The sequence below is a fragment of the Copidosoma floridanum genome, unplaced genomic scaffold (assembly GCF_036245765.1).
Source record: "Copidosoma floridanum isolate Cflo_tuat_1 unplaced genomic scaffold, Cflo_Japanese_pri ptg000019l, whole genome shotgun sequence".
Lineage (NCBI taxonomy): Eukaryota > Metazoa > Arthropoda > Insecta > Hymenoptera > Encyrtidae > Copidosoma > Copidosoma floridanum.
In genome coordinates this window covers 5,180,089-5,192,914 of record NW_028321896.1, presented here as the reverse complement: position 1 = coordinate 5,192,914, position 12,826 = coordinate 5,180,089, and the positions used below count along the sequence as shown (strand labels likewise).

General features: G+C 46.8%; 1 protein-coding gene across 1 annotated transcript in view; it reads left to right on the top strand.

Annotated features, from left to right (window-relative positions):
* Positions 1-212: 212 nt before the first annotated feature.
* nAChRa7 (nicotinic acetylcholine receptor alpha7 subunit) overlaps positions 213-12,826 on the top strand; it is a 76,830-nt gene continuing 64,216 nt past the window's right edge. The window contains exon 1 of the mRNA XM_014348000.2: positions 213-691. Coding sequence (XP_014203486.2) covers positions 643-691 — 49 coding nt within the window. The 5' untranslated portion in view covers positions 213-642. The remainder of the gene's footprint in view (positions 692-12,826) is intronic.

Sequence of the window (12,826 nt, the reverse complement as noted above, 5' to 3'; positions counted from 1 at the left end):
TTTCTCTCGTCGCTCTCCGCCTGGGAGAGGATAGTTTACACGCAAGTTGGCGGGGTCGAGGGTTTCGCGAGTGCCGCGCGACATGGATGAGTGCGACTGTTTAATTCGGTGAGCCAGCGCGATTGGTGAAAAGTATCCGTGGACCCGCAGGATGGGAGCGACGTCGAGGCTGGCCGTTGGAGCTGCTCGTCCGGCTGTGTCGACGACAGCAGCAGCAGCAGCAGCCCCGGGCCCGAGTGACAGACCGGCGATGATAATATAAATACAACACAACCGTGTGGTATATATAGCGATAATGCCAGCGTCGGCGGCTTCGGCTCCGGGAGCTGAAACGGCAGCTGTCGGCACGAGGCTAGCGTCGTTACGGCCGAGTGGCATCTCCTTTGTTGTCACCTGCGTCGGCTGGGCGTGCACGAAGGTGCGCTGAAAGGAGGAGGAGAGCCGGGGCCACGAGGTAGAGATGAAGAGCGCCTGATCCCGTCTAGTCCTCCCGTTTGTCGTTGTTGTTGGTAGCAACGACCAAAGAGAGGGGGCCCGCTCGCTCCTCGACTGTTGCTGCTCCCTCGGGGCGGGGGAGGGCCGAAACAGAGGCAGCCGCGCGGCGGCAAAGGTCGTTCTTCCTGAGCCAGAGCAGGGTAGAACATGAAAGGAGGCTGGACCCTCATGGCGGCTATCGCCCTGGCTGCGTCGGGTGAGTCGATCTTCACGCACACGCACAACCACGCGCTCGTATAAACGCTCCGCTCCTGCAGCTTACAGGGCACGTTAACCGTGCACGTACACCCATCAACTTGCTTATTTACTCGCGCGGTGGTGTGCGCGCGGGAGCGGAGCGCGTGTACGCACCGAGACACACGGACACGAGGTCATAATCGGGGAGAGCTTTGAAACGGGGAACGACGTTGTAGCTAGCTATTTTTTTTTTTTTATTTTTTTTTTTTTTATTTCGGAGAAAGGAACTAGCCCGTTGGGGGGAGGGACGGAGCGATCCAAGTATGTTTTCGGACGCTGTTCTCCCTCTGTTTTCGCGAGGGGGGAGCAAAAGTTTTTCCAGCTGATGGATCGAGCCGCCAGAGGTGCGGGGGAGCACAGTCACCAGCGCGAGCTTTCTCACGACAAAGCCTTTTTTTTTCCATCCCGGTTGATGGCAGTGTGTTCACGTGATTCCTACGATACTGATTACGGTAGTTGGTACGGGTCCACTTTTGCGAGTGTATGTCCGTAAAACACGTCGGGTCGCGGGTTTAGTCCAATTTTTCATTAAACGTGTGTACTTTTCTTTTTTTTTTTTGGTCACTATAACGACAAAGTTTTCTTTATTACCATCAATATACGTGCACGGTAAAGCGGTTGGTCGTTGGAATGAACAAAACGTGGGCCGGAAGTAAATTTGTCATCTTGTTTGCGACGTGTAATTGAAGTAAGCGATACAAACATCACAAGAGCGTGTCGGTGTTGCGATACAGCGAGACACCCATGTATCGCCCCCGTTTCAAAGTAAGAAAAATGACTCTCGTGTCCGACACGAGCACAGATTGACTTTTATACCCGCACAAATAAACTCAACACACGATCTCGTACACACACGCTCGTACGGATGATACATTGACTGGTGCACGCGCGTAAACGTCAACCGCGTCTGTGTGTAAGTGGTACGTGTGACGTGTAAGGGAGACGTAAGGGATGGATAGGAAAAAAAAAGTTTGTTCCGAGGTCTGACGATCCATTTTGTTTGATTTCCGGGGAACTTGATCGGCGAAGGGGTTCAAGATGAAAAGGGTCTGTTGAGGTATACTTTGGGAGCCTTTTCGGGTGGGTGCACATTTGACTGCATTCATATATATGCACGTGGCCCGTGGTGAAACATTTTTTACCACGGAAATTTCATTAATTAGGGTTGATGGTCTGTTTGTTGGGAATTCAGCCTCCCCCAACTTATGGAAATAATTTTTTTTTTCCGCTCCCTTTTCCCCTCCTTTGAAACCTGCACCGATGATGCTTTTGCCTTTTTTGTTTTTCCTTTTTCGACGACAGTGCTTCCATCAGAATTATAAATGAAAAAAAAAAAAAAAAAAAAAAAAAAAAAAAAAATGTTGGAACATCTTACGATAGAGTTTTGTATGATTAATTGATTGTAGCGTATTTTTTTCCGAAAAGCAATTTGGTATTGTGACAAATTGCGTAATGCAGTATAAATAATTATGCGAACGGCATTTCTCATAAATAATCAAAAGAGCCAAAAATATCTTTATTTATTACTTTGCAAAAGTTTCGTCCCAGTGTGCTGCTTTACACGTGTTGTCGAAAAATCATTGAAAGTTTTCCAAAAGTAACACGTGCATTCATCATAATGCGCAGCTTATATTGTTCCCCGATAATCTCTCGAGTTTATAAATAAACCCGAACGTATTTCCAAAGTTACGAGAAAAAGTTGATAATTAATTACGTTGAGTAAAACAAACGTATAGGTATTAAAAATTCCGACTCCGATGCTACCGCGGCAACAAACGCGTCCGTGACTTGTTCAATTTTCCTTCCGACATTAATCACCAAAGAACCGTCCCGACAAAATCTTTTCAAATTACAACCCCCCCCCCCCAACTTTTTTTCGGCTGCCCGATACTTACACCTCCACGCTCCTATCGCGAGAAGAGTCTCCTTTTACCAGTAGAAACAGTAACCAACAGTTCAGGAATATTGTAACACTCTGTTCCTCGTCGCGACTGTATATTCCTCATATAACAGATTCAGGTAGGCCTGGACGCCATGAATCAACGTTTATCCGGGAAGACCTTAGCTCGAGTAAACAGAGAGTGTATGCGCGGGACAAGACTGTGCGACAACAACGCCGGCGAAGCCCAGTTCATCCGGTCGACAAACATCAAACATTGCCGGCTCAGCAGCGCGGGGAGGGAGGCACCCCGTATATATACAAACTCCGGTGTATCAAATTCGCTTGAGCAAATCATCATTGATCCCATGAAAAAAAAAAAAAAAAAAAAAAAAAAAAAAAAAAAAAAAAAATAAAAGAAAGAAAATTGAGAACCACGTGATGGTGTAACGGCACTCGTTTCTCCCGTGATCCTACTTGGGCTCTGTCGGTTACATGAAGAGCCTGCAGGCGTGCCTTGTTTCTCTACAAAAAGTGATATATATGACAGTCAGTGTGTAGCCATGGTATACACGACCTCATGCCCACCTCAATCGTGTGTACACGCGTGTACAAACAACAGCCAGAGCCTCGGGAGTATAGGCAGATGGAGGATATTGGTTTTCGAGCCACCCACAACTACCTCGATACCACTCTCTTTCTCTCTCTCTTTCTCTCTGTTTACCGACTTTTCTCGCGCTCCCCTCCCGCAGTCCTTGCCATTTATGCGCCCACCTCGCGCGACTTTCAGCGTCCGATCGATTCATCCAACTTTTTTTTTTTTTTTTTTTTTCCATCGAGCCAACGGAGTCTCGTCGCCGCGAAAAAACGAGCGTCAAGGATACGGAAAAAAAGAAAAACACGTACCAAGGCCTGAAAAAGTCTGTAGCAAAAAAAACTGCAGACAAACTTTTCTTACGCAAGATCTCTCGTCTTCCACTCGAGGGAGGAACAATAGATTGCAATGACCGCCGTATTTTCCATCGTACGGGAAAAGAAAAACGTACTAGTTGGCTTGTTTGCTGTAAAAATTAGTTGAGCATTGAAAACTTTTTGTTCGGTTGGGGCCGATAACCGATAGATTTGCCCGAGACTTGGGCAACTGAGTTTCCACCGGTTGGTCCAACCATACGTTTTGTTTCATTTTATTTATTTTTTCCCCTCCGTGTATACTTCGAAGCGCCGAGTAATTAACCGGAGGAATTTTTCGTTAAATCGAAAACCGCTTTCGGCTCCGGCTCGGTTATACGCGTACCGTCCGTACCACTGAACTCCTTTTCCCTTTTCTTTTTTCCAGCCTGCCATGTCATGAAAAAAAAAAAAAAAAAACAACGTAACACATATTACATCCACCAGAAAAAAAGTGCCAGACATTCGCAAAGAGGGAAAGAGAGAGAAAAGGGGCTTCGTACCCGCTCGTCGAGCAAGTAAAAGCAGGGCGCAATTTAATGAATTAAGCACTCCCGGAGCCCAGCCGAAATCCACGGGCTCTCCGAAGGTACAATATGCAGAAGGTAAAAAGGGCGCGTGTACGTGTAGGCTCGGTAGGGACGTAACGAGGGAGGGGGCTGGAAGCAGCTTTCGCATCAACCATCGGTGCTTTACGCGCCGACACCTATATACGCGTTCGCCGAAAACTCGTGGGGCCTATATACCTTCCTCCCCCCCTGCAACACAGTCCGAGGTTGTACGGAGGTGGTGCGCGCACGTATTCCAGGCGCCGCCGCAGCGAGACTGCATTAAATTAGCCCGAGCTGGTACTACGCGTGGATTAGATGCCCCCCTCCCTCGCGCACCCGCGTGGAAAACAAAGGCGCGTGGCCCGGGGAGATAAACTTTCGCCGGTGCATCTCTTTCTCCCGGGGGAGGCATATCCATACCCACCCCCTCTCTCGAGTACCGCGGCGCGCGAGCCACGACAAATGAAAAGCAGCGAGGGCCTTTCGGGCAGCCCGGAGTCGTTGATCGGTCGAAACGGCATTCCCACGCCCGCTCTCTTTTCCCCTCCCTCTCACGTGGACCGTTAGAATTTCCCTCGGATTAGCTCACCGGCACACCGGTGTCCAAACCAAGATGTTTCTTTCCCCTTTATACATTAGAGCTCGAGTACACTTTGTTCATTGTACGCTTAGACCTCTTGGATGTAACTCTATTTTTGGGAGAGCCCGAATATTTTGTTTGCCAGTTTTTCACGGTTGAACGTGTTAGCTTTGGCTTCGCGATTAAACGACATTACGAATTGAATTTCCATCGGCCGACAGGGGATTTATCAATGATCGCGCTTTTGTTGCGAGACCCGCGTTATCCCCCACTGGCGTGAAAACTTGACGAACATTGATTGTCATTCGCTGCAATCGGGAGCTTTATCCCGAGTCAATCGAATTAACCGTGGTCCAATTGAAAATCGTAACAATCACTTTGAAAGCTTACGCCAAACTGCGAGGAGGGTTGTTTGTTTTTTCTTGGACCGGTTGCAGGGAGGGGGCGAGCGTTTTTTGCCGGTGCATTACGACTACAGAAAAAGTATAGATTAGTGTTTGAATGATGATTCACGCGTGGCCAGTCAATCGCCATCTGTAGTACGAGTGCGTTACACGCGAAAATTCACACAAAACATGTACACCAACACTACCGATTTTACACGCATAAACATTTAGTTACGTAAGGTCACGAACGATGTACACCAGACAATGTGTATATCGACTAAGACATCACGAAAATTCACCCCTTCGTCCGATCATGTATTCGTGTATACCTAATGATAATGATAATTATGTATATTATTATGTGCTACACCAATCAATATTATGTGCTCGGCTTGTTTTAAACAAACAAGAGCTAAATATCACAAGATAAATAATGGATGATGAAAAATCGACGGATAACACTGATACAGAAACGGTTTTATGTATTAAAACCGACACACACACACACACAAACACGTAAATATCACAGGCATACAGAGGGACAAGATGATGCGTGTATGAACCATCGTGTATTTGTCTCTTTTTTTTTGTGCGATGCACATGCATTGTGAACACGTGAGATACGCATTGTCAATGCAAACGAAGGGTGAAAAATTTGAAAGCAATCAAAGGTACAGGAAACGAAAAAATAAAAAAAGTAAAAAAAAAAAAATCAATGGACCGTTACAACTATAGATGCTTCGATCACAAGATGAGGGAAGAACAGTTTGTTACGTATATACATCACTTTTACCTCTATACACACAACCTACTCGTGTTTATATACACGGACACTCCTACACATCTACTGGTGCATTATCTACTAGCATTGATCTACCGACACTTGTAACTGATACAAGGTTTACGTTTCTCGAAATCGACATTACGCTACGACAATACATTTTATGTACACTTACGAATGTCGAGAAATGGAGATATTGGAGAAATGTATCTTACGGTTGAGACATTCGAGACGCGCAAGTTGACGGACAATTTGATATGCGCAAAAGTGTTTCAATTGTTTGGTTTTTTTTTTTTAATTTATTTTTTTTTTTTTGAGAAATCTGATCTTGAGATCGTGTGTCTGTATACTAGTAGGATGGCGTCGTCGCAACAATCGATGTAGATATTTTTTTTTTTTTTCGTTCGTGCACACTCGAGATACTTTTGGTACTTATTTTATCATTCCACCGTTCATATAATATTATGAATAAATTAAAGGGCGCTGCGAAAACTTTGCTCTGTTGGTGTTATTTTGTCCCACCCATCTTGTTCAAACACGTTTGAATCGTGTAAATGCATTTATTCGCGAATTCTCGTACTATAATTTTTTAAGTAGTATAGATGCGGGTTTGGTCAGACATTGCGTTAGTTGATAAATTTATCGTTGCTCTTTGTGTAGTGGGCGATAACTTAGTATTGTTATTAACAACTAGAGTTGTCATTGAGATTTTTTGAAGGTGGCACGCTTTTATACGGCTAATGAGAAAATTCAGTAGTACAAGCCTCTGTTTGGTCAGACCGACGCGTAGGATGTTTTTTAATCAAGTGACTGATTAAATGGCGTTTAATAAGGCTTCGTCGTTGAAAAAAAAAAAAAAAAAAAAAAAAAACAGAGCAAACATTGTTTGCACAGCCAACGGAAGGCGATGTCGACAAAATGAGCTAAATAAATTCTTGGGAGGTATTCCATCGAGCGAGTTTCATTAGAAAAGTGTAGTTGCTTTCGATTCAAAGGCAAATTTTCGATTCGATGAGTTTTCAATAAAATTAGTGCGAGTAAACAGTTGGAAAAAAAAAAAAAAAAAATGACGCACACTTGCTCCCGATTAAGTGAACAGTAATACGCTCGATTTTCCGTCCGATCGCGCGTAGGCGACAACGCAAAAGCGCTACTTTCGACCAGAGAAGTTCAAAGATATAAAACTCATTAAAACCATTAATCACTGCGATTTCGGTATAATTTTCAAAGCTTGATTATTCATGTCTACATTAATCGGTCGATTGGTAAACATGAAAAAAAAAAAAAAAAAAAAAAAAAAGAGAAAAAAGGAAAAAACAAAGCGTTAGCAATACGTCAAGCTCGTAGAAAATACAGAGTAAACAGTGGGTTGGGGGGGGGGAGAGAATCTCGGAACTTGCCCTACTAATGTGAACAAAGTGGGTGCATTAATCGATGCCGTTCTCTGTTATCGACGAGCATGCATATACTACTGTGTACAGAGGCACAGCTGCGTCAAACGTTCATTGTGCACCGAAGGGTGGGTTGGGAGGGGCTGAAACGATGATTCATAGATCTGCGGCGGAACGGTTGTACCGTAATCCTCCTGTCAAAGAGAGCGCCTGCGATGTTTGCCGAAAACATGGACAATACACCGACGAGTCGGGGGAATAATCGAATACTTGTTTGCAATGGCAAAAGTGACAAAAGTAGAAAAAAATGAGAAAGCAATCTCGTCTCGATTCGATGAAAAAAAAAAAAAAAAAAAAAAAAAAAAATTACCGATCTTTCTCGATGAATCGAATCTGTGAGAAAAGAGGAAGGAAAAAAAGGATCGGTCGGTGGTATAAGACCGCGGAAAAGGCTCTTTCGGTCGAAATCACGCCTTTGCGCCGAGACTCGATTAAGCATCCCGGTGCGCGCGCGTCGGAAAATACGACGGATCAAAAGAGTCAGAGGTAGAGCGCGCAAGGGAGCAGAGATCGGGGGTGATCGTTTTATCTGCTCCTTGGTCCGCGATTGGCTTGTTCCGAAGCCATCAAAGCCAATATCCGTGGCGAGCTTTCTGCTCCAAGGTATCCTCGGCTTCGGTTGAAAGAGAAAGCAAACGAGGTTAATCACTGTGCGCACCCCCCATCCCCCCGTCTTTTCCAATTGCTCGTCGATGGGCGAAATCAATGACACTCGTCGCGCGGCCCAACGAGAGTCGTCAAGCGGTCTAGTGCCGTCGTCAACGGCGTTGTTGAGCTTGCGGAGTTGTTGCTGTTGTCATTATATACGCGCCATAGCAGCGGAAGCAGTCTAATTCACTCGTTGGCTGCACGTCTAGTGTGGGCGTCATTAGGGACATAATCGTGAGCCACACAAGAGGGCGCACGTACATGCGAGAGCTTGCAAGTTTATAGAGGTGGCAAGTCGAGATTGAGTGCGAGTCGACCGATCTGCTAGTGTGGAGCTAATACTCGGAAGGGGACTCGGGAAATTCCCCCTTTTTTCTTGCATACATGTACAATAACTGCAGTTATAGGAAATTCTTATGAGAGGATTTGCGACACCAAAATTATTGCATCTCGCGAAAATTCGCGCGTGGGGTGGAAGATACGTGGAGGAGAAAAAAAAGTACCTACACACACCCTCGCGAGAACGATGCGGAACTTGCAAGCACCGGCAGCTGTCCGCGACGCCCGCGTCACCGGATTGCTCGAACCAAAATCCCGGAAGGAGGGTGGGAAACCGGAAACTCGCACTTGTTTCGTATCACCCCCGCCGTAGAGCGAAGAGACGATCGCGCGCGCTACGACGAACCAGAAGGGGCCCGAATTTTTCGAGACCCGTAAATCAAAACTTTTGACTCTCCCCCCTGAGCTCGTCCACACCGCATCCGAGAGAAAGACAGACCCCTCCCGCCTCGACCAAACCCGGATCCCATGTGGGACGAAAAACCAAGGACACGCACAGTGAAATCTCCGTTAGAATTCAACCCTGCACACATTTCCACGTTGTTTTGAACCTGCCGTACAGGGGATGTAACGAGGGAGGTACACTTCCAAACAGTTTGTCTCGGCCGGCTGGTCGGATCGATCGACCGCGCGCCTACGTGTCAGGGGCACGTATATATTCGCGAGAGACCGTCGCAGTCAAGAACACCGTTCGGCTTTCCACGGTTCAGCGACCCCCACCTCGCGTGCGCGTACCGGCTCTCTTTGGGTACCAAAACCGGAATAAACCCCTGCAGCCGAAGGGAGCTTTTTTTTTTTTTATCTCGTGTCGTTGACACCCGTGTGCGCGCATGGAGGAATCGGATCGAGGAGTTTCGCCAACGACCGCTAGCCCGTGTGTTTGGTGTCGTTGATGCGCGTTGTAACTTTGGCACTGCAGGGGCGCGAAAGTAGTCGTCTCGACGGGATCCTCTTACGAAACTTCATTTCCGAGTGACGCCGCATCCATTTCCAATGAGGATTTGGGGACCGGCGTACACGCGGGCTAGTTTCCAGAACTTTGGTCTAAGAGCTTCTTTTGCTTTTTCTTGGACGCGTGACGGCGCAGCAACGCATAGACACAAGGACCAAACAACTTTTCGGATTGAATTGGGTAGGACGTGATTGTCAACTCGAGGGGGATTTTCAAAAGTGAAAAATTGCGCGGCAAATGGTCCCCAGTGTATAGTCCAAAGTTGTTTATTCAGCGCTCGCGCAACCATGGCCTTCGTTGGGTGGGGTGGCTCTTTTTCTTTCGATTTTCAAAAGTTTTCCTTAAAATTCACCACAACGGCGCGGCCTGCGTTTTGCCCCATAACGTACTCGCTCGAAAAGTATGCTCCACCTCACATATTAAATACGTGCCGGGAATGTCGTCGGCCCAGCCTCTGCATATGTATAATGTACAGTGCGCTTCGTCACCCAGCCCAAATTTTTCACACCATCGTCATCGTCGTATGTGTGTATACACTATTCCCAGGATGGAACGAAAAAAAAAAAAAATAAAAAAAAAAATAAAGGGGAGAAGGAACCAGTAGGGCCGGAAAAAAAGCAGAGACGAGCGAAACTCATAAAGCGTCCGTTTCAAATTACACGCGGAGACTGCGGATTTCGGGCCGTGTGATACTCGCTGCCGAGCATTTCACCGATATTAAACCGCACACGTTCGCATATATGTATACATAAGGAGTCGCATCTATCCGTTTCCTTTATATAAATTCGCCGTCACCATCTGGTGCGTGTCGCACTGCTGCTGACTCTCTGTATGTATGTGGGCACCACAAGCCGAGTTTGAAACTGTACTTACGAAGAGAGCTGGTACCGGTGTCGCGCGCCAAGGTCCGTCGTCCATCCCATCTCCGTGGCCGTGTGTGCAGCCAAAAAAACCTGAGCACGGAATACACACGTGCTCGGGTACTTTTCAATTTCGCCCGAAAGCGCGGCCGAGCTCCCCCATCCATCCATCCATCTCCCACCAAGTTTGGGGGAGGGGAGGGGTAAAGGGAGTCACTTCAAAAGGACGAAAACGAGAAAAAAATAATAATATTCGAGTAATGCCAATTTGGAAATTGAGAAAAGCGCCCTCTCCCCTGCCCCCCCTATACGGTATACATGTATACACAAGTATGGGCAAAGCCAGCGCGGTACGTATAGGTATACACAGAGGAGGGGCCGTTGCCAAAAGCTAAGCGCCGCGATGCAAATCGATAATCGCGCCAGTAGGTCAGGCCCTGACGAGGAAACTGTGCCAAAGTCCGCCCCCACCCCCCCCCCCCTTGGTATAGTATTACAGTACCATCGCGCGCGCAACGTGTGTTTCGTTTCTCGGATTTGCTTCGTGCAGTACCTATATATACACCGCGTTGGGATACGGGGGGCTCTTCCGATAATACCTGCACACCCCGTTTACTAATTTCCAGCTGGCGCGCTAATGGCTATTACTTTCAAAGGGGAAGAACAATGAAAAAACAACAACAACAACAACATACTGGAAGGACGAGATACATTTAGGTGGCGCTCATCTAGGGCTTCATTTTAGAAAAATAATCAGCAGCCGTACTAAAGCACTGGTACACACATGTAGTATTTTCTCGGTTCGAAGCGACGTATACCGGATGCATACTGGACGCGATACGGGAAATTACGCGCAAGACTCCTTGGGGGTGGACGCGCGAGTGTATTATTATGGCGGCAGAAGGGGGTAAAGGGTATAGAGTGTGTATATATACCGCGGGAAAGAGCGATGCTCATACCCTGTGTACATTGGCTCTTTCTCATCGTATATTATGCTGCGGCGTGTACGAAGGGGGGGGGGTTGGTGCGAGAGAGAAATTACGCGTCGGGAGACAGGATGACGGGGGGTCGGGAGTTTGCCGTGCGCGTGAACTTGACGCCGAGATAAACGCCTCGGCGAGAGATAGCGCGTCTTCTATGAGTTTAGTTTTGCTAGAAAGGTATATATGTGTACAGTCGAGTTGGGGGGGGGGGGGATGAATTTTCCTGGTGGTTGTTGCGCACCCTAGGCATGTATACACTTGCTCGTGGTTATAGCCGATTCTGTTACTATGGTAAACAAAAAAAAAACAAAAAACAAATACGTTTTGCGTTCACAAGGAGGGCCAATCTCGCATGAACTTATGGACTGCAGAAAGACGCTTTCTCGTCTCTTTGACAAACATTGCTGTCCTCGAGTATACATAGTGGCGGTACTGTACCACATATCGTGTCTCGAGACGTATCGAAAGTAAAGAGTTATCACCTCTATTTTGTCCATATGCCGATTGAACCGTGGCAGAAGGGTCGAGTTAAAATTGAACAACTTTTTCGAGGACGGTATGCAAGTAGATTTTTTGCTTGACGGTTTGCGCGCACCCCACGGTTACAACACCTGTAATCACGGGGAATCAAAGCAGCGCGCGATTTTGTCAACCCGTGTGTTGTATGAATTTTAAGCCCATTGTTTTTATCCTTCACTTATTGATACCTTCGTAATAACTCGACGAACTTCACGGAGCTCCAAAAGTTTTTCTCGGACCGTAGTGTGTGGAAGTTGCAAATTGCTCGCCGATTCGAAACGCTTTCAATAAACACCGCGTTCACTCGCGAGCTAATTGAAACAGCCGCGCGAACGAGGTAAAAGCCCCAAAGTACACACGTTTGTAATCGAAAGGGATTTCTTTCACTCTGCGTTACACATACACACGTACGGCATGATATGGACGACAATGTGCTCTTACCGGCGTCGCAGGGTGGAAAAGAGACGGTGCGAAGTGTCTGCGTAACGAAAAAAAAAAAAAAAATTGGAAAGGTATGGTGGGGAGGGGCATCCGTGCAGGTGCAATCAACGAGGGAGGAAGGTAAATTACGCGGGCAAATAAAAAAAACATTGTAAACGAAGTCGAGGGGGATAGGGTGCAACCGAGCGCTGCAGAGGAAGAGCAGGGTATTTGAAAACAACGAGCGAAAGAAGAATTTCGATGAGATAAGGATGCGACGTCGCGCGGAAGGAGAAACATAAACGCGTATATACTGAAGCACCACGAGAGATATCTTTCTGCCAACGTCGCGATTAGCCTATTCCCCTCCCCCTCCTGCCCTGAAATTAGGACGGTGGTGGATATATACGTCCGCACACGTATGTAAGCCAACCGAGTGTATAGTACCGGTGCACGTATAATTTCGCCGAGCTTATTGGGTGCTCCAATTTTTCGCAAACTCCGAACGTGCGCCGTGTTTTTTCTTTGTTTTTGCACCCCCCATCCCCCCTTTCTCGTATAACGCTTTTCTTTCTCTCTCTCTCTATCCGTATGTGTGTTTGTTTGCAGCGTTTGGTCTTTTTTTTTTTTTTTTGGCTCATTTTCCGCGTTTGCTTTCCCCTCGCGTCGCGTAAAATGAAGTTTATCGGAAGTAAGAAGGAAAAATAAATAAACGCGAGGAGGCCAACTCGAGTGCAATTAGTTATTAGCCGCGCTCGGGAGATTGATTTTTAATTGCACTTTTTTACGCGCAACTT